At 38.5% G+C, this 22,168-nt stretch overlaps 2 protein-coding genes across 4 annotated transcripts; one reads left to right on the top strand and one right to left on the bottom strand.

The window, feature by feature from the left end:
- Positions 1-574: 574 nt before the first annotated feature.
- On the top strand, positions 575-11,508 carry IDH3A (isocitrate dehydrogenase (NAD(+)) 3 catalytic subunit alpha). Its single transcript, XM_003209361.2, has 10 exons — positions 575-682; positions 2,229-2,312; positions 3,596-3,710; positions 4,256-4,443; positions 4,722-4,855; positions 5,434-5,536; positions 5,616-5,680; positions 7,257-7,341; positions 7,811-7,963; positions 9,855-11,508. The coding sequence occupies exons 1-10, from the start codon at positions 590-592 to the stop codon at positions 9,936-9,938; spliced, it is 1,104 nt and encodes a 367-aa protein (XP_003209409.2). The 5' UTR covers positions 575-589; the 3' UTR covers positions 9,939-11,508.
- Positions 11,509-12,249: 741 nt separating this feature from the next.
- ACSBG1 (acyl-CoA synthetase bubblegum family member 1) lies at positions 12,250-22,106 on the bottom strand. Of its 3 annotated transcripts, none has more exons than XM_010717336.3 (8): positions 21,938-22,106; positions 19,944-20,120; positions 19,217-19,398; positions 17,971-18,204; positions 17,291-17,508; positions 14,512-14,651; positions 13,683-13,929; positions 12,250-12,648 (listed from the first exon to the last, which is right to left on the bottom strand). In XM_010717336.3, exons 1-8 carry the CDS (start codon positions 22,085-22,087, stop codon positions 12,572-12,574), a joined length of 1,425 nt encoding a protein of 474 aa, XP_010715638.1. In that variant the 5' UTR covers positions 22,088-22,106; the 3' UTR covers positions 12,250-12,571. The 3 variants fall into 3 exon arrangements, with proteins under 3 accessions (XP_010715638.1, XP_010715639.1, XP_010715640.1); XM_010717337.3 differs by having other exon boundaries at positions 17,971-18,201; XM_010717338.3 differs by lacking the exon at positions 19,944-20,120.
- Between the last annotated feature and the right edge of the window lie 62 nt (positions 22,107-22,168).

The following is a 22,168-nucleotide window of genomic DNA, read 5'->3' as shown; positions in this document are numbered from 1 at the left end:
CGCTTACGGTGTGCGCTGCTGAAAGACGGAGATCGCAGCTCCCCGGCATGGCGGGACGCCCCGAGCGCAGGAGAGGTCATTCTGTGCCGGTGCTGTGCGGGCTGGGCTCCACATTGCAGTGCTGATTTCTGCCTTTCCTACACCCTTGGGTTTTTAAAACCTGCCCAGTGCACGGAGAGCTGCGGCCCTGAACGTACAGACATAAATAAAGGCGAGAACAAAGTGCACCCCGGTTCCAATGGGAGAGCTCCCACGGTGGGACTCAGCTTTGCAAACATGTCCTGAAAGGTGCAGATGTGCTGCCCGGGCAGCTGGTAGGGGAACAAACATCTCACTTTGCTTTTCTCCTCAGCCGGAGTTGCTGCTGGGGCTGCTGTGTGGCCAGGGAGCGGCTGTCCTCAGCTCACCTTGTGCTAAGAATATCCCGGAGGTATCACACAGCAGCTCCCCAGCAGCTTGGCAAAGCCATGGTTACTCTGTTTCATTTTAATTTGTGCCCTGGTTTAAAGCAGGAAACTTGAAGGGATACCATTTTAAAAGTGTGATTGCTGCAGCATTGAACTGTTTGAAGGTCCATTGGTGTAATAAGATGGCATCTTTTTGTTTTATGTTCCTGCAGGTTTCTCGACTGCTAGGTGCTTTCAAAAACCAAAAACAGGTGACCAGAAGTTTTAGTAGTGCTGTGAGTATGATAGTCATATTTTTTTCATTTAAGAAGTTTCTCAAGAAAAAGATAAGGCCTGAATAACTGAACGTTCATGCTTTTAATGCCAAGCTGGATTTACACTGGTTAGTGATTTTGCTAATAAAAAGGCTTAAGATGTGGAATGATTACTTGTCACAAAACATGGACATAAGCTTCTGAAACTTCTGCCCATTCTGAAATGGACAAATATGGACAAATGAGATTGTTGAGAAGCTTCTCATCCTCTTTCTTTTGCAGACATTCTGCTATGCAATAGATTTACTTTAAATCCTGCTGCTTTTAGAGTACCTCACAGCTATGGTTCTGCCTTTTCACGGCCCTCTTTAACGTATTTCAAGCACTGGTGTAGGTGCTTTAGCACTGTGTGTGCTTGAGGTCCCTGCAGGCATTTCTTCAGTGAAGGTGGCCTTGAAAACTGCAGTGGTGGAAGTAGAGCTCAGCACTGCTGCATGTACCCTTAGGCAGGACTTAAGGAAGAGTTGTGGTTTTTAATTCTAAGTTATGTAAAACTACTAGTGGAGACAAACTGAAGTGAAGGTTGTGTCTTACACAGCACAAGAAGATGTAAGCAAGGCTCCTCCTGATCTGCTTGTACCTCATTTTACTGTATCAGGTGGAACCTTCTCTGCTGCAGGTCCTGCTGTGCTGTGGAGCAGGAACCAATCCTGTATTCCATTGGTTGCCTGCTTGCTTAGTAGCTGTGATCTCTTATCTGAAGCTCTGCTTCTTTAGCTTTGCACAGTAAAATTCTTTGGCTCTGATTAGTGGAAACAAAACAGTTAAGATACACTAAAATCCTGAGCATTCCCATGGGAGAAGGCTGGGCACACATTTCGTCACTTGATTGTAATTGGGGTTTGGCAAGTAGTGCTGTATGCCTGTTCTTGTACAACAGGCAGCTTCCTTCCCTGCTGTCCAGTGACCCTGGGCTGTGCAGTTTAGGTCATGTGGGGATGATAAAAGAGAGAAGATTGAGAATGTTACAGAAAGAAAATAATCATAATAATTATGAAAAATTGGCCTGAGATTTCTTTGAGAACCTTTTGAGAAGTTAAGATAGAGTTGGTGGTTTCTTTTGGTTGTTTGTTTTTTTAAGCTTTTCATAATTTAAATCTTTTCTAGTGCGGGTCAGTATTACACAGCATGCAGATAATATGGGAGATGTATGGAAACAGAGCTGTAAGTAGGTAGTATTGCCTCCTCTCTATTTTTCACGAAGAAAGCATTCTGAGATCACTTATTTCAAGAAGCACTGAGCAGGAACCTGCTGTTCAGGTTAAACATGTTATTTGAAACAAAAATAGTAAGCAGATTTTTAGACAGTTGTCTCAAAATGTTTGCACCTCCCTTTGAAAGCAAGCTAGTCACTCTTGCTTCTGTCCACTGCTGCTGTTCTTCACAGTGATTTTTGGTAACTCAAACTTTCTTTTCTAGTAGTTACTTGGTTCCTGCAACACATGAGAATGTTTCCTACGTGAAACACAGCATTCATTCCTTTTACTACTGATGCTTCCTTACTTAGGTACAAACAGTGACTTTAATCCCAGGAGATGGCATAGGACCGGAGATTTCTGCTGCTGTCATGAAGATCTTTGATGCTGCCAAAGTAAGTCACATTTGTCTTGCTGTGAGCATTGTAGCTTTAAGTACAACAACAAATGTTAACTAGTTACAAGTCGTGTTTAAGCTGCTGAAACTTGTTGGCAATACAAAGAGTCAGAAGCTTCCAATATTAAAAGACAGGATTGCAATATCACAGCAGTGTCTGAGCTGGAGAAGAGTAATGAGTTGAGAGTAAATGCTGCATTTAAGTGCTGGAAATGTCAACTCAGTGTATCATGTGAGCCATCTGGTTGACACAGCTATCCTGAGTGACCGAAAGAAAAATGTTCTTTCATCCACACTGACTCCTCAGTGCAGATCAAAGCACATGTGAAGGGGACTGCCTTATTGTTAGAAACCTAATGGCAATTATTCTGTTGTATCACATTCATCTATGTGATGTGAGAACTACATCTGTCCAAAGAGGACTGTGTTTCAGCATATCCAAGGAAGTTCACAAGAATGTGTCCAGTTTGCTTAGAAGAAAATGTAGTTCTTCAGGAAGAATTATTGTCAAATTGTTCCCCTTCAGTAACAGTATCAAAGCATATTCATTTTATCTTACAACTGTCCAACTTAGATTTGTAAAAGGTGCAGTTCCTATGTAATCAAAGAGAAGCCTTGTAATAGCTTTGTCTGTGCCTGGGGAGACAGGCAGGAGGTGCAGTGAGGTAAAACCTTTGCACAGAAGTGTATATTTGCAGTACTTACTCTGATTTATTTGTTTTATAGGGCATTTTGCTATTACATTATGCTTGGACTCGTTCCATGTGCTTATGAACAGCCTTAAATCTTTTCATTGTGGCTCTTCCTGATGGACAAGGGGTAGTGAATGCAAATCCAGAAAGCGCTGCAGGACATGTGTAGATTTCCATTCAGATAACAGGAGGATCTGCTGTGCACTCTCTTCCATGCAGTTTGGAAGATCAGTTCTCAATGAGTTCAGTTTTTAAATGTCTCTTGTCAGGAGGAATGTGACAGCTGTAGCAGGTGCAAGAAAGCAGTGTGTAAACACAATCCTAATGCTGTCTGTATGTCATGGCTAGAGAAGTGTCTTGTGGTGCTTAACTTTGTGCTGGTATAATATTGCTCATACCATTTTGTTTTCAATTATTTACATTTTAAAAGTCACCTTTATGTTCAACTTCAAGCATCTCATATTTACTGTCACTCATCAGAGGAAAGATGTTTAGGAAGGCTCAAACCTAATCTCTTTTTGTGAAAGAGGAGTTAAAACTGAGAGCAAAAGCCATGAGACTGAAGTTAACACAGAGCAAATGTATTTAGGTTCCTATTCAGTGGGAAGAAAGGAATGTTACAGCTATCCAAGGACCAGGAGGAAAGTGGATGATACCTCCAGATGCCAAAGAATCCATGGATAAAAACAAAATGGGATTAAAAGGTATGTTGGGGTTAATATATTGACATTAAATATCATTTTTTACAGGGACTTTGATTTGAACCCAAACTCCTTCCTCAGTATCACAAAAAGATGGCAAATTATGGAGGACAGCCTATTAAGAAATCTTCTGTGATCTTTGCAATCTCTGTCATTTGTGTCAAAGCTGTAACTGTCATTGATGTTTAGGAAATATGTTACTAAATATCAGCTTTGATCAGAACTGTATCAGATTTGATACAGTATGCTTTTCCAAGGCAGTTGATACACTGAGTGTGTGATAGCTAAGTTCCCAATGAACAGTATCTTCATATGTTGTTTGCACTGATAAACTCCCATTCCACGTAAAATGAAGGCAGCAATTTGGCCCTGGAACAGCTGATGAATATCACTGCGTGGTATTCCTGAGGGCACGGAGAATTCCCGCGGCATTTACCATTGGGGTTACATAAGAACTTGCAGTTCCTCTCTCACAGCGCCACCTGGTGCTTCAATTGTGATATTTATGCCGTGGTTTTTATCATCTCTATTATTTCTTTTTCCTTCAGGGCCTTTAAAAACCCCAATTGCTGCAGGACATCCATCGATGAATCTGCTGCTGCGTAAAACTTTTGACCTCTATGCAAACGTACGTCCCTGTGTCTCTATTGAGGGCTACAAAACCCCTTACACAGACGTAAATATTGTCACAATACGAGAGAACACAGAGGGTGAATACAGTGGAATTGAGCACGTGGTAAGTTGCTGGGAGTGTTTTTGGCAGTTTCTGGGTCTTGTTAACAAGAACTTTGCTCATCTCAGTTGCTTGGTACTGAGAGGCAGAGCAGTGGGATTTTTTGTTTGTTGGATTTTAAGTTCATTCCCCACAAAAAAAAGGTCCTATATTGTAGTGTGTGTTGTGGAGACTGCCTCACTCAGAACTCTGTGATTTTGTAGTTCAGAACGTTGTTCAAAACTATTGATTTGCACCAATAGACTTCCACTTCTACTAGTAATGCTACTGTTGTCTTTCAGATTGTTGAAGGCGTTGTGCAAAGCATCAAGCTAATCACAGAGGAAGCTAGCAAGCGCATTGCAGAATTTGCTTTTGAGTATGCTAGAAATAATCAGAGAAGCCATGTTACTGCTGTGCACAAGGCAAACATTATGTATGTTGACATTTCTTTTGAAGAACAAGTGGTACTATACTTTTAATTATAAATTGTTTTTCAATTTTCTTCAGATGTCTGATGTGTGAATGCTAATGGGAGTAACATGGACAACACTGACCTTGTCTTGGCAGGGCTGCAGTCACTGCGTGCTTCTCTTACTAACTCTGTGGTAGTGCTGTGACTTTCTTCCAAAAACTCTTAGTTTAAGAATAATCTTAACCTAGGAAAAATAGCTGATGTCTTCTACAGCTGCCAAAACACTCCACTGGTAACTGATCCACACTGTGTGTGATAGTTTGCATCATCACCTGCATAAACTCAGTAAATTTACTTCAGTAAAGGAGGGAGCCAGTTGGGAGCCGTAGTTTAACCATCATGCATTAATTCCTGGAACATCTTAGGAGTAAATTTAAAAGACATAGCTTTCTATTAAAATATTTACACAAAGGATTAATGGTTGTAATTAGGTTCTTGCAGTCTACTATTTTTTTGCTATTTAATCCTGTTGCACGCAGTTCTCTTTATCTGAATATCTTGCTTTACAATAACTGCAGTATTCTTTCACTTAATTGCAGGAGAATGTCTGATGGGCTTTTCTTGAGAAAATGCAGGGAAGCAGCAGAAAACTGTAAAGATATTAAATTTAATGAAATGTATCTGGATACTGTGTGTCTGAATGTGAGTATCTATTTGTTTTAGTTGTGGTTATTTTTTCAGTTTACAGTCTTAAACTTAATGAAAATATACTTCTTTCTAGATGGTTCAGGATCCTTCACAATTTGATGTGCTTGTTATGCCTAACTTGTACGGTGACATCCTCAGGTATGGAGATCTCAATTTTAACTAGCCCAGCATGTGTAACACTGTTAGTTTCCAGATATTATTCAGGTTACATGCTAGCCAGATGAACGACCATTTTCTCCCTCCAGAGCTTAAAACACAAATCAGACTCTCAGAATGATAAGAAACAATGGTATTATAACACTATCCATATGTTGTTGGGAGAGAAATTATGATGAGAACGTTCCTCTTAGTAAAAGGGAGTTTTTGCTGGTGGAGGCTATGAGTGTTATTCCAATAGGGCTGGGTGGAGGATGAATTATTCCAGAAGTGTGAAGAAGTTAATGGCTCCAATTGTAATACAGAGTGCTTGGATTGATAATGGGGGAAAAACTTGCCACTTGTCAGCACTGAAATAGAGTAAGATGACTGTGGAACCAACACATTTAGAGTGAACTAGCCATATAGTTAAATGATTCTGAAGATTGAAATGTATAACCTCTCAATGTCCTCCCATTGTTTGCGTTTTGTATTATATTTTTTCACCTTGGGATTAAATTTCCTATTTGGAAAAAAATGTGCTATAGCCAACCCGATGTCCTAAAGGCAGAGTCCTTCAGCAGGCTTTCATACTTCAAGGAGGCTCCAATAAATTTGAGTCATCTTTTGAAGAAGGGCACTCTTGTCACTGGGGAGCCTCACTCACTATGTTTTGTTCAAGTGTGAGCACAACGCCAGGGAGGTCTCTTGGCCTCAGTAGATGCAGAAGAAATTTCTACTCTGAAGCACTGAATATCTTAAGTGAAAAGTTTAAGAGTATCCATTTTCTTTCCCAAACAATTACAACAATTTAACTTAAAAGATTGTTGCACAAACTCCTCCTTTCTGCTTTTTAGTCCTCTGTTAGCTAACTTGTAGACAATGAAATGGTAGGCTACAAAATGTAGATGTGAGAGCTTTATCAGTTCTTTCAGCTTTGAGAGGACAATATGAAAACTGTGGGCACAGTTCATTTGTCTTTCTCCATGTTTATTTTCAAGGAAACCAAATGCAAATTCCTGATGTCTGATCATCCACTGAGGTCAGAATTATGACTTAAGGGCTGTTCACGAAAGAGAGGAGTAAAGCCAGTGTTGTGCCACTCAGAATGTCCCTGAAGTCACATACACTAACTTTAACCAGGAATTCTTTCACCTGAGCAAATTTTTTCCATGATTTTTAGAAGGATTTTATATACCAAAAAGGGTTGTGTGGCCTTTTCAAGGGAAATAAGACTTAAATATATATAGGGTACTTCATGTCTGAATTATGGCGAGTTCTTGACACTTCTGAAGGTATTCTGTACTTAGAGTAGCTTCTCTTGTGCCTGTGTCTTAATTACGATATTGTATGGAATCTCCTTTTCATTTCTCTCTATCGAAATGGCTCTTGCTACTAGTTCTGCAGATTCTCAGATGTTCCAGCAGTGTAAGTGGCTAACAGCATCTGTTCTTTCTCAGTGTTATTCTTGTTGGTAGTTAGAGTAGGTTACTGTTGCAGTAAAATGAGAAACAAAGATAATTTAATACAGCTCTGAGAGGCAACTACATGGAAAAACATAAGAATTTTTTTTTTCCAGTGACTTGTGTGCTGGATTGATTGGTGGGCTTGGAGTAACACCAAGTGGAAATATTGGTGCTAACGGAGTTGCAATTTTTGAATCGGTAAGTCTTCTTAATCAAGATTCAAATTGATCAACTATTAGTAATAACTACTTTATCTCCACTCGAGAATCTAAAAGCTTGTCCAAGATGCACAATGTAGCTATTAAAAAGTAGGTTCTCTGTAAAGCTATGTTTTACTGCTAAGATTTTGAAGTTTTACTAAAAGAATAAAGCTTGTGTTACACGTAAGTTTTTGCATGTGTTTTTATTGGCATTTTCACCCTCTTTCTTAAACACTTCATGAAATAGAACTTAAGAGGCACAACTGAGAGATACTAACTGAACTAGTTCCCCTTTTCTAATGCCTTTGGACTGAATTGTTCCACTCTTTCCAATCCTCTTTCCATTAAACATATCCCCGTGAAGTAAGTTCCATTTCAGCATGCTTGTGTGTGAGGATTATGTTTCAAATGTCCTCTGTTAATCACCATATTAACTTTGTAACAGACAGGTCCATTTTTCTTTCTAGGTTCATGGAACAGCACCTGATATTGCAGGAAAAGACTTGGCAAATCCAACTGCTCTTCTCCTGAGTGCTGTAATGATGCTGCGTCATATGGGACTACACAAGCATGCCACAAAAATTGAGACAGCTTGCTTTGATACAATTAAAGATGGAAAGGTAATATAAGAGCATGCAAATACATAAAATTGATTCAAATGATACCCTGTTGTAACAAAAACTAACTTAGAATGTTAACGCTAAAACAAAAGATACCTTGCTTCACTGGCCTGAATCACAGCAGTACTGCTGCTGTTCTGTGATTGTTGTTATGTTACCTCTGGTGGTATTAAGTTTGCCCTCTTCAGCAACAGGGATGCTCTGTAGCTCTCCTCCTGTCTCGGTTTCCACAGCTCTAAAAGCTAGAACTGCAAATCTGTTTTCCATGAAAGGGATTAGAGATCTGAGTAAATAGTGGTATTTCCCTTGTGAAGTTTATAGTGCATTAACATTTAAATCTAGACCTTAGAGCAAAGGACAATTATTTGCCTTATGCAGGCTTAATCATTCATCTCAGTTCTGACTCTTAATACTTCTGCTCCTGTTTTCAGGTCACTTCTTTTATTCTTTCCTTCTATTTACCTCAGCTCCTTTTTAATCACAAAATAAGTTATGGGCAAAATGATATCCAGTGTTTACTTTTTCTCTATGCAGGTGTACCTGCCTGCAGGTTCAAGACTCAGATAGTATTGGTGCGGGGGAAGGAGCTGTGCTCTCAAACCTGACCTGAATTTCTGCTTGTAATACTGCTGGTGGAAGTTAAAATAGTTGGGTGCACCTTTCCAAAATATAATTGGAAAGATTCCAAAGATTGCCCTTAAGGAAAATTAGCGTTTAGCTGCTGTGATTATCTGGGGCACAGGCATACAAAGCTGCTTTGTAATTAAAAAGAACAAGCATGCTTAAGTAAAAAACTATCATCATTTCGTAAGTGGTCTGCTTACAGCTATCTTGCTGTGTGTAGGAGCCAGTTTAAAAAACAAACAAACAAACCACTAAACTTACAAGTGAATAGAGAGATGCTTCTGTACAGTTCCCATTTACTGCTCTGGAAATGAAATCTTCCATCTGCAGGTTAGTAATTCTACAGAAGATAACAGCACAAGTTGCGTGATATGGCTACTTGTTTACTAGTTGCTTACTGTGTTGTGATTACACGCTCACAAGGGAGAGAATCTTTTCAAATTGAAAAAAGCATAATGCGCTTAAAAATGACAAGTTCCTAAAATTGTAACCTATATCGCCTTTCATGCTTGCCCTTTCTTTCCTTCGTCCCTGCCCCAAGCCATTTAAGATCTGCATGGATGTGATAAAAGGAGAACGCTAATAATTTTTAAATTACCTCTCAAAACTTCTTAATCTGTCTAAGTTTGGGCAAACAACATTGACTACTTCAATTTACTTTCATTTTACTGTCTTCATGCTACCAGAGAGGAGATGTACTTGATAAAGAAAGTTTAACTACCTGTTTTTCAATCCCTTAACTCAACTAAGCAAACTTGGACAACCGTTAAGATGCAGCATTTCAAGAGCTGTGTGTGTGCTTTTCCTTTGTGGGCTTCCTTTATAAAACATATACCCAAAGCATTACTGAATGACACTCTCTTAATTAGTTGACATTGTACTGAGCCATCATGTATGAATTTTACTTCCAAAGGACAGACTTCTTAGGGAAGACTTAAGTCCATAACTCTTAAGTACATTATGAAATGGCCAAGGGACTTTGGATAGCTTTGTCCAAATTCACTGCTGGAGGTACTTAAAAGATAAAATCTCACTGAGATCTGAACACTCAGATAACAATGCTCAATGCTCCTATTCATTTTTCCCTACCTGCCTCAGTTTGTATTGTTGCTGTTGATGAAGGCGATGTAGAAAGCAGAGAAACTCAGACTTGATGTATTCCTTCTCACCTATATCCAATACTGTATCAGTATTGGATAGTATACCACAGCAGTGGTATAACTGGCTCCATTAAACATTACAATGATAGCATTTTTTCTTCCTTCAGGCTTTGACAAAAGACTTGGGAGGTAATGCCAAGTGTTCAGAGTTCACAGAAGAGATCTGCAGCAGAGTACGGGACACAGACTAAACTTCTCATTTGATTCGTATTAACTCTGAAAAGATGCATCACAAACATACAGTATGTAACCTGGTGTCTATATGCATATATTTTGCTCATCTCCTAAGAGAGCAAACTTTATAGGGAAGGCCTCTTCATTAATAAATTTAGTCCCCATGGCTACAGATGATGCTTGTGCCTGCTTTCAGTGGACTTTAAGTGCTCTGTCTTATTTATTTGTTTCTACCTGGTAAGCATTTTTATGTAAAATAAGTATTTTTTTGCCACTGTAACTGTACCATTTGCTGTTTCAACTAGATGGTTTTTATTTTTCACAAAGAAAAATTATGTGAATATAACATAACCAGAACTAGTGAATTGCTACAGCACCTTAATGCTTAGAGCTATGTTATTAGTCTTACTGAAATTTAAAGGACAGGCTTTTGGCCTAACAAGAGCACAAGACAAACATTATAAAAAGAAACGGGTATAAACTAATTTCAAATAGCAATTTTGTGTTAAAAGCAATGAAGGAACACTTCTAGGTGTCTGTTGATTGATGAAATACAGCTTTGTCTTCAAAGGGCATGCAAAAAAATTGCAAAATCTTAGAGATTTAATCTGTTTATGTATAGGGAGAAAAAAAAAGACATCAAACCAGCTAGATGTGAGAACTGATATTAACAAAGGTATTTTTCAAATCTGTATCAAAATAGTTCTTACAAGTTTTCCTTTCTGAAACACAGCTTAATTTACAAGAGAGTTGTAACGCGAGTAAATTAGAAAAACTCATTCCTGCTCTGTATTATGATGGGAAGTTATTAACTTCACCAGTTTATACAAAATATTTCATGGCTTCTGCTGGATTGCTTTTTGTGTTATACTTTGTTTTTATGAAGCCTGCTTAGTGTGTCTCACTGCCCTGACTAGTGATTTTATTCTATAAACTCTGAATGTAAAAGACTAGTCCTAATGGAATGAAGACAGATTGAAGGTCTGGCTCTGGTGCCTATGTTCCAGAAATACATTTCATCCCTATTCAAGGGATCAGAGACTTCTTTCTTCTCCTGCTTCTTAAGCCTAGTAAGCACCAAAGCACCTGGTTTTTTTCCCCTTCCTTCTTCATCACATACAGGTAATCATGGGCCATTCTGACCTGGATTTCTTAAGGGTATGCTCCTTTTAGTATATCCTTCAAGAAAATGCACGTTTGTAAACTTGTGTTAGCCACGAGTTTTATACCTACTGCCAGAGCCAGATGTCTTAAAGCTTAATTGTATTTATAGGTGTTACGCCTCTTAGTTACTTTCTAGTGAGGCTGTTCAGGCTTGTTATTTCAGAATCAAAACTATTTTGAATAATGTCTTCTAGCAGAACTCTATGAAGTAAGCAACCCAGCTGTTTTGTATAGCCTAACAACATGTTGGAGGAAGGACAGTAAGCTTTATTTCTTGTGCTCTCTGCTTTTGGTGAATAGGGTATTATTTCCTTCTGTGTTTTACAAGCTGCTGCTTCCTTGTTTCCTCTAGATTAATCTTAAAACCTTCTGCAGTACCATTACGCACAAAACGGGGAAAAAAATAAACTTTTTGAAGTCCTACTGCTTGTTGTCTTGATAATCCCAGGCTCCTACTTTGTCTGATGCATTAAGCTGATTGCTGATACTTGCAATAAACTTTTAAGTTTATAGGATGTTTAAGATTGATGGTGAAACTTTCACTGAAACAATATTCTGCTCTGCATGGTTAGTTGGTTTTAAATCAAGAAAGATGGCTGCAGACTCTCTAGTTGTTATCCATTATAACTCTCTGCCACCGACTGAACTATCAGCAGCCCTTTTAACCCTTCATATAACATGATTTATATTTTCTAAGGGAAAGAAGAAATGCTCCCATTTGTCAGCATTAGTACACCATCAGTATTGAAACATGCAAGTAGAGTTGCAATACTTTTACTTAAAAATGTGTTAATTATGCTTTAAGGTGAGAGCTCCCATATTACCTACTTTGTATCTTTCCATTTTCAGGAACTGTTTTGCCAACTGTGAGTGTTTGGTTTTAGGAGAAATTATAATGCTTACTTCAACGTGGATTTAAAAAATGATGACCTGCTGCTTTCAGAAAAGTCTCTGAAGTCTAGAAGCGGAAGAGGGCTCCAAAATGCAGAGCTAGTGAACAGAAATACACTTTTCCCTAGGATGAAAGAAAACAGGCCTTGGATTTTTTATTATTGTTATTTTAAAAACTAATCAGCTTTATATCCAGAGTGGTATAACTATTTTACTAAACAGGTACTGCTAACTACTCATTTACCACATAAGTTCCAGGCAACCTCCTGCAGAACAAACAAATTATAAGGGCAGATCACTGTTCTGTTTCACTTTAGAGAACTGATACTCACTTCACACAACCTATGAGGATATCATTAATCTCTCTCATTTAGGGCATAATGTAAAATACATATTATAAAATGGGCACGCTGTACAGAACAGGACAAACTATCAAGTGAGTATTGGGAATATCTAAATTAACATAGCAGTTTTCTAGTGCATGATTCCACAGACTACAAAATAAAAACAAGCATAAGTTTTCCTTAATGATTTTGATTAGGAAAATACTTCCTGTAGCCTACAGATCTTTCTTACTGCTCCGATGAAAGGCTTCTTACTCTTCATAGAAGGAGTCCACTTCATTTTTGTATTTCTGAAGCACAGTGAGCCGTTTTAACTTCATGGTGGGACCTTAGGAGAAGGAGTTAATCACAAAAGCAGAAACAGAAACAAGAATTCCTACCCTGTTTAAGCTTTGGTTTTGGATTTTCTGCTACAGAGCCTTTGTTTGGAAGAACACCTACTTCATTAGTTTAGATATCTGCCAAAAGTGAGAAGCAGTTGTGGCACATGACTGCCTTTGCGTAATCATTAGCACTTCAAAAGCAGCTAAATAAGCAGGTGATTATTAACTATTACTGTTTTTATTTTTTTCTATTAAAAGACTAGTGATTTTGAAACTTTGTTCCCAGTTTGAGTAAATTCCCAATTTACTCAAAGAAGCAGATAACATGGCTTTGGGCTCTGCTGTCAATCTTTCATTTAGTGCTCTTTTTTTTTTTTTATTGCTGTTAATGATCACTTTTCAGAATTATTACTGGAAGTTAAGACTTTAATGCATAAAAAATAATCAGAATTGCATAATTACCCAAAGCAATCTCAAACTTAGCTACAGTGCTTTACTCGCTTAAATGACCGCATACTTCTACATGTGTGCATAGCAAAAAGTCCAGGTTTTGTATTCTGTAAACGCTGCTTAACTTTTCTTCCTTCAATCCAATGATCATATACAGAATTTGACAAATAGAACTGTATTTGGATACTTACAAATCAGCAGCCCCTCTACTGTGTGTATACCTTTAGTATAAATCATAGAATCATTTGAGTCGGAAGAGACCCTTAAAGGCCTTCTAATCCGAGTTCCCTGCAATGAACAGGGACACTCCCAGCTCTAACAGGTGCTCAGAACCCCACAGCCTGACCTTGGGTAATGGACAGAGTATCCACCACCTCTGTGGGCAACCTATGCCTGAGCCTCACCACTGTTATTGTAAAAAAAACTTCTTCCTTACGTCCAAGCCAAAAAAATCTCCCCTCCTTTAGTTTGAAACTATTTCCCACTGAACTGTCACAACAACCCCTGCTAAAGAGTCTGTCCCCTTCTTTCTTTCAGCCCCCCTTTAGATACTGAAAGACTCCTTTAAAAAAAAACAAGCAAATCTTACCTAGTTCTCCCCCAGAAATAGAGAAGTCTCTTGGCAGCACTATCCATTTTTGAATGCAATGAACCCTATTAGTGGCATTCATGTTGACTTTGTTGATTCCCTCCTGAATGGCCTGGTAGATCACCTGATCCTTTGTAGCTACAATCTCTGATACTGTAGTGGCTTTACTGCCGATCTTTTGGCAGAAATCTCTAGCTTGTTCAGTGAGGATGTCAGTGGGATCCGATGTATCTGGGTCCAGGATGCACTAAAATATCAGATGAAGATAATCATCAAATTCTTACTCCTACAAGGCATTATTAAATAATTATTTGATAAGGTTCTCCTTGTCTGGTAAGAATAAAAGCAGCCCAGCATTTACACCCAAACATTCCATAAGCCTGAAAAAGCAGGAATCTCTAGAGATGACAATACTCTTTTTTTCTACATAGCTACCAAACGCAAAAATTTCTGGCTTATATGCAGATAATGTGAACAGAACAAAAACACATCAATTAAAGTCCGTCCAGCAACCTTAAATTTCTACCAGCTTTTCCAAATTAGTCCATTGTTGTAGGGGGACATTGAATTATTGTGATATAATGTAAATAGCTTGAATCAGAAGCATTGTTTGAAGTTAGAACTTTTAAATATAAAATGTTTAGCCAATCACCTAACCATAACAAGATCAGACCACCACGACTTGACCTGCAGTTGCCATACATTGCTTTCTTGAAATAAAGCCTTCCCATTTAGTTCTTGGTCTTGCTTCTAACAGTTCAGAATCCTTCTCATTTTGTTAGGGTACAGGTGTGTAGTTTCACTGAAATCAGTATTAAAACTGGTATACCTTTAGGGTCAGCAACATGGACAAAAATTTCTTTTTATCTCCAATCACCATGGCGTTACTAACAATTGGGAGCTCTTTTTTAACAGCATCTTCGATTGGAATGGGAGGCACATTTTCACCTCCAGCTGTAATAATCAAATCTAGACCAAAAGAAAAAGAAAGGCTATTACTTGAAATCTAATTTCAAAGAGCAGGCTAATTCCTGGATGGCTCTACCTTTCTTACTTTTATATGCAGAAAACAATAGTTTTCAAAAGGAAGCAAGCTTATTTCAAATTATTTGTCTGATTGTCTTCAAAATAACAGTTGTAGATATTGATTCTTTCCAAGGATGTGCTTAAATGTTCATTTTTCTCTCCATGTAACACATTTACCCCCACATACATACTGTGTGAGTTTTAAATAGCATAATGTTTTCCATGTAATCCAGTAACAGGTTAACAATCTGCATATATATATATATATATATATGTAGTGCAATATCCAATGTATACATGCAACATGTTGTATAATGTGGACTTTTTCTTTGAACAACCTTCTTTTCCAGACTAATAGAGGATTCGCTCTCTAATACACCATTAACTCACCAAAAAGCAGTTTGTGGTTAACATCACTATCAAAGCTAATTCTCAGAGCCACCAAGAGGGGTCAGACAAAAACAAGTTAATAGTGTAGGAAAGCTGCACAGAAGCAATGCAGAAGAGGAGCATGATGAGGGATAGGTGAGATTTGAGAGACAGAGTTCAGGATGGAAGCAGTCATTCCTGCCCTACTTTTGACATGATATGCATTTAATGACAGACTGATAACTTAATATTTTTAAGGTCTGTAAACAATAGTGACACTAACTTTACTGATAAGGGAATATTCAACTCTTTTTGAATGCATTAATTCTGAAGTATAATATGTATAATTATTGAAATCATTGTGATATTGAGAATTATCTAAGCAAATTTCAATTCTGTTTTCATTACACTGGTGGCTTCTCACTGCCCTCAAATAATGGTCTTGGCAGCAGTTCAGTAACATGCTTCAAGAAATAATGCAGAGCAATGGCAGACCAGTCCTGTGTGTAATAATCCATCTTACTGCATACATTAAGGAATGGGTTGGTTCCTCCTGGTTCCCTTGTCAGTGTAAAAGAATGTAGATGTAATCAAGGAAATATGGCACCCTTTCAGCACTCACACGTTTGGTCCTTAACACCTCTACTGCTTCATAAAGAGCAACTATGAGAAATAACTTCCAATCTATACTCAGCATTCTGGTATGGAGTAGCCATTCATTTCACAGTTATGAATGCTATTTATCTCCCTAGTTAACTCAGTGCATGCATCTGAGGAAGCATGCATAGTGTTTCTAGAGTAAGAGACTTCTGTCACACCACAAAAATACAGCAAAGTTATTTTGTACCCAAACTTTTGGGAGATCTTTTTATTTTCCTCTCCTTTTGTCTTAATCCAGCTTTTGTCCTAGATCTTCTCACAAGCTCCATGACACTTCATTTTTCAGTCTGAAATGCCAGCTTTGTCACAGCTAACAGAACTGTAATCACTGTAATAACTTTTTGCACATGCCTACAGATATTCCCTGTCTGGGCTTCTCTAGCAGTGTCTTTGTGCTTCGCAACTTTTCTGGATCTCAGATATCAGAAAGCAGTTTCTACGGTTTCATGCTCAATATAACAAAATAAAACTTGTAAGACCAAAGGAACTAAAGGAAGAAGTCCTGTTTCAATTACTAGAAGAGAAGCTCCTTTACTACCTTTATTGCATTTACCTTAGTTAGACATTAAAACTAAAAATAAACTGGACAGGTGGTTCTTTTATCTCAGACGGTCTTCCTAACCTGAAAGTAGAGCAACACTTGTTAGTTCAGCAGTCAATGAAGATGTGAGTGCAACATAAACATTAGAAACATTAGGGCAGAAGGAGACTAGGAGGTGCTAACCACTAAACTTAGCAAAATTGAATCAGATAAGAAAGCAAATTAAAAATCAAAGTAACTGTATCTGGTGCAGCCTATTAATAGTACCTACTTAAGTCCTGGTGCCTAACACCATGTTACTCTCTGACAAATTCATTCACTCGTGTCATCCCCTTAATGATTCATCATACATTCTATGATGATAGTTGCTCAGTTTTTAGATCTGAAGTTTACACATCTATGACAAATCTCACTCTATGAGCGTGTATTTTGAGAAAGTACTTCAGTAACCAATGACCACTTTTATTCATGTGAGACTTCAAGCTGTGCACTGTAAGAGCACCTAGGTTTATTGTCCTGTACTCTCAAATTTCAATACTATTCTCTGTAAATGTATCACAAAAAGCAGAGGAATCTAGCTCTGACCTACAGCAATAACTGTTACATAATAGAGTTGCCTGCTGTTAACAACTAAACATTCTAGTGTGCAATTTAGACAACTGAGCAAGATCTAGGAGGAGACTGGACAGCTTAAAGGATCATTAGAATCAAAGACGACACACTAAACCTGCATTATGATTTTATACTATTTGTTATTAATAATAACAAGGTCTGAGAGATGGACAGCCTCACTGTAGGAACTGAGGTATCTGCACCTGTTAAAAACTAGAAGGAAACCTTTCCTGAATGGGGAACACCATGGCTTCCTCATCAGAAAGCTTATTTTACTTTCTGTTTGGTTAATGTAGCTGTGATTAAAAGACAGTCCCTAAATGAGACACGCCACATCTGATATATGACTGAACAGTGCTGGATAGTTATTATAAATGTGATGCAAGATTTTCCTCATTACCTTTAATTCTTCCAGTGACATAGAGAAAGCCATCCTTGTCTAGTTTTCCTAAATCTCCAGAATGCAGCCATCCATCCTCATCAAAGGCTTCTTTTGTTTTGTCTTCCATGTTTAAATAACCCATGAAAACAGTCCTTCCCCAGAAACAGATTTCTCCATTGCCTTCTGTATCTTCATTCACTAATTTCACTCTGCAGCCAGGTACTGGTTTACCACAGCTTTTGGGAAAAGCAGGAAAACACACAAGGAGCACTGAAATACTTAATATTGATAGGATATCTACAATACCAACACCCTGGACCTATCAAAATGTAAACAATAGTAAGTAACACCCTGCTATAACTGTTGGAAAGGAATGAAATAACTTACTGGGGTTAACACAGTAGAATATGTGGGCACTTTTCAGCTGTGTATCTTGCTCATACTTCCTGCTCTTTCCCTCTCTGTATCTTAGAGGTTTTGTTTTGAAAGTTATCCTACCATAGGTCAGAGCTACACTACACATCCCATTTACTAACTGTTCTGCAGAAAATGCTGTAGATCATTTTCATTGCTCTTGACTTGGCATGCTATGGAGGCAACGTGTTCAGTTTCTGACCTCAAAGTGGTAACATCTTTGCTGAACTCAGTAGTACACTTCTCATAAATATAATGAAATATAATAAGAACTGTAAAGTTACCTGTGCTGCCTGTAGTTATATGGCCCCGAGAGGCAATGCGGACCTGTAGTCTCACTCATGCCATAGGCTTCATACAGGGTGATGTTCAGACCCAAGAAAAAATACAGTGTTTCTGTATTGAGAGGAGCAGCACCACAGAAGTGCTTCTGACAGCTAGAAAAACCCAGTGCACTGCGTATTTTAGCAAGCACCAAGTAGTCTGCGAGCCTTGTCCAAAACTGTTTCAAGTCACTGCTGAGTAGAAAACAAGAAATAGGAAGAGACGGTAAGTTGGATGAAGTCATACAGTTAGCAAGACAAAATCAGAAGCAGGACTTTTTTAGATATGTATTTGTCATTAGTGTGTGGAAGTTGACAGACTCACATGAGTAATAATTCTTTCTTCATTTGTTGTCTTTCATTGCAAGTGAACACCAACTCTTATAGCTTCTGAATACTGCTAATTCAGAAAGCATCTACAAAACCATATTGCATAAGACAATGCTTTTGTATTCCTGATTCTTCATCAGTTAAAATAATTTCTGAGAACTAATACCACCAAAATCAGAAATTTGCAAGACTCTTTCAAGAAGCTGAAAGATCAGACAAGCAAATTGCCATCAATGCACCACATATTTAAGAATTGCATATTCTGTAAGCCATTTCATACTTCACTGTGTCCGATCTTAAGAACTTTGGAACAGGAAAGAATTGTGAATTCAATTCATTGTTGAATTCACAATATTCACTATCTATGCACTCTCACAGAGAAGAAAAGAATAATGTGTTTACATAACAACATAGAGCTCAGAGAATTCAGGGGTTTGAGGTAGTCTGTGAGTTCCTGTCTGCATTAAGTTTTACTGCTCCCATGGTGCTTACTTGAAATTGTCAGAAGGCACTTTACATCTGGGCAGCCCCAAAATTAAGATTTTCCCTTTTTCACACAGTTCACTCAAATTCATGCCCTTTACTTAAACCAATAAGCAGCCAGGACCTCTCCCAGCTGAAAACCAACCAGTTCAATTCCCAGAAGGCAGAAAGTTAGGCAATACATTCTCAGGGAAGATGGAGACTGGTTTTATGATTAGCCTCCTGTAATTGATAACTACATATTCCCTTTACATTGTATTTGCTCTCTTGCTAAGTCAAATATTACTTATTTATATGTAGAGAGTATCATTGATGCTTAAGAGCTAATTACAAGCAGACAAGCTATTCTCTCGTACTCCAGGATGCTGGAGACCTCTCTCATGACAATACATACCTGCTTGAGCAGTTCAGGTTTCTCTCTAAGCTCACTGACATAGCCCACGACAGCATTTTCTTCTTCACAAATCCTGACTGAGCAGACGCATCCTTTAATTTCTCCATGATTTTCTCCCATACTCTGGGAACTCCCATGTGAGATGTTGGTTGCACTTCTTTCAGTGTGTTGATCAAACTGCCCTGTTAAAATCGTTAAATCATTTCAAAACATTGCAGAAGGTCCACATCACTGAAGAGGAGGCTTGGTGATATAGTCTGCATTCTGCCTCCATTTCCCCCCGAAAATTGCTTACACTTCTTCCACAGTAGAGCCACATTTGTCTGCCTAAAATAGAAGCTTATTGATCTAGACTACAAATTTTACACACACATTCAGAATATTGTGAGCATAAGCTAGCTGTTTAATCAGGAAAAATACTGGAACTGACTTCTTCTCAAGCTCTGCTGTATCAGTTATGAATTTTATGTGGGAACAGGCAAGGGACCAGTTCCAGGCACACTCCTAACTGCAGATAGAGACTCTTTCTATGCAGTTTTACCACAGAAGTAAATGGAGTTTAGAGCACTAGACCATAAGTCTAACGGATTTAATTGTTCTGTAGTTCCTAAAATAAGGACTCTTGATCTTCATCTTCTGTGCCTCTTCTAAGATCACATTTCCTCCTTCAGATGTTTTCCTAGATTGAAAAGTGCAATCTTAATCAGGTGCAGTGCAAGGCAGATACCTTCAGAGCATCTGGCTCAGCAAAGTAAACTTGTTCTCCCCATTTGATTCCAGTCCACAGGTCATATATTTGTGCAGCTATGTGGCTGAGTGGAAGATAACTGACTATGGATTCCTGTTGGACCTCTGCGGGTTGCATATCTCCTGCTCTGCTGCAATGTGCTGACGTCCAAGTTATCTATTTAAATAAAAAATATAACACATTTTTTTTTCCCCTTTTAACACAAACTAAGGATCTTCAAGATACGCTAATACAACTATGAAGAATCTGCTCACAGAACTCATTGAAGACATTGCAATCTTTGACAACACACCAGGTTGTTATTCCTCTGGTGCCACTCAGTCAAAAGCAACATGAACTCATCTAATAGCAACAAAGGTTTGCACATAACAGAAGTAAATGTGCTTGACTGGCTTATGAACACTACCAACTCCCCACACCCCAGTACCACAGTTAGGAAGGCAGCCACGGCCTCAATGGACAAGGAGAAAAAGTGATCAGCCTTCTGCAGCTTTCCTCCTGTGCACATTTCCTGTCACACTGCCACTTCTCACTAGCATGTATCTAAATGCCTACCTGATAAATAACAATCTTTACTCAGTGATCAACGAGCTCACAGGATAGTTAAGTAACTGCAACAAGCTAATTGCCTTGTACTTGTCATAACATGGCTAAACACAAACAAGGATGATAGCAGCAGCAATCTGCTCCTTCAGAAATTCACTGCAATCGTTCATAAGGGGCCTCCCCCACACATACAAGCAGAAGCACACGTGTGAATAGTGGTAAAGATTTCCTGCTTGACTTCTTAGTGAAACTGTATAGTGTTCCCCCCTTTTCTTTCTGATTCTGCTTATTTTATTTAAGAAGATGCAGTTGAAGGATGCAACATATACACATTTGTTATCAGAATGTCATGCATTCAAGACCCGCACATATGCGTGGATGTGAGGAAAAGAACATATGTCCATGACAGAAAGAAGGAAACAGCTTTCTTATTAAATTTCTAATTAATCTAAACTAACTAGGCCGGGATGCTCAAAGGAAATTATTTCAACTTGGTAGGGAAAAAAGTACATATCACATGCAATACTCGCTATCACAGTATATCCTTTTCTTCAAAACAAATGTGAAGGTTATCTTGACAGTATGTTTTGCCTAAGAAAATCGAGATTCTCAAGAAAAGCTTTTAGTGAGCAGCATGCTGTCAGGACAGGCCACTTCAAATTTAGGCAGCAGCATTGGTCGAGCAGCTATCAGAGACTTAAACAAAGTAGGCAGACTGGAATGTCCTTGAAACGTGTCTGTACAGATTGCTCATCCTCTTTATCCTCCAAAGCCTCACAGCACGCAGGCACGCTCATAGCAGATCCGCACGAGTGCCTGTGACCAACTCAGCGTTGGTTTTTACAGATGGACGGTGGCACACTTCTTTTGACTAAAGAAGGCAGCAGCAGTTACAGGCAAGGCATGTTTTCCACTGTTGGTCAACATAAAAATAGCCTGTTTGTGATCATCAGCCAGGAATAGTTTGGCAGCTAACGTGGAAGTGACACCAGACTCTTTTGAGACAGAAGAACATAGAATTTGCAATGGCAGGTCAGTCTTTTCGTCTATCAAGTCCACTGTGATCTCCTTCAAGATATTTCTGTGCTGATTACATACATGTGAGTGAATTGCTCACTACCTGTAATGCTTCTGCATTCTTTTAAGAGAAGTGACAGCGAATAACAAGATGTGGATTCATAATAAACTACACTCAAACCTGTGAAGTGTTACTTAGAATGGAGTTTCATTTTTCACCATGCTTATACATTATCAAAACCAACTAACTGCATTTTCAATGTTGCTTTGTAATTCACTGTCTGTGTTGCAAAACTAGACCCTTGAAAGTCTTCTGCTACGTAGCAGTCTTTTCAAAACACAAGAACATATATTATCCTCATACTTTTTGTGCTGTTTTTTGTGCTCAAGGGTAAGTCTGAAGTACATACATTGTCATGACTCAGCATAGCTCCTTTTGGCTTCCCAGTTGTTCCTGATGTATATATTAGCACACAGCATTGATTTGGCTTTTGGGAGTTAATAATGTCATCTAAAGTAGCGTCAGATATGTCATCTCCCAGCTTCAGAAACTCTTCCATCTAGAACATGCAACAGAAAATACAGGACATCATAAGACTCCTTGCAAGTCAAAAACATGAAGTTACTGAATCTGTCTAAAA

Source organism: Meleagris gallopavo, chromosome 12 (genome assembly GCF_000146605.3).
Source record: "Meleagris gallopavo isolate NT-WF06-2002-E0010 breed Aviagen turkey brand Nicholas breeding stock chromosome 12, Turkey_5.1, whole genome shotgun sequence".
NCBI lineage: Eukaryota > Metazoa > Chordata > Aves > Galliformes > Phasianidae > Meleagris > Meleagris gallopavo.
The sequence above is the reverse complement of the archived record's forward strand: the minus strand, read 5'-3'. Positions and strand labels throughout refer to the sequence as shown.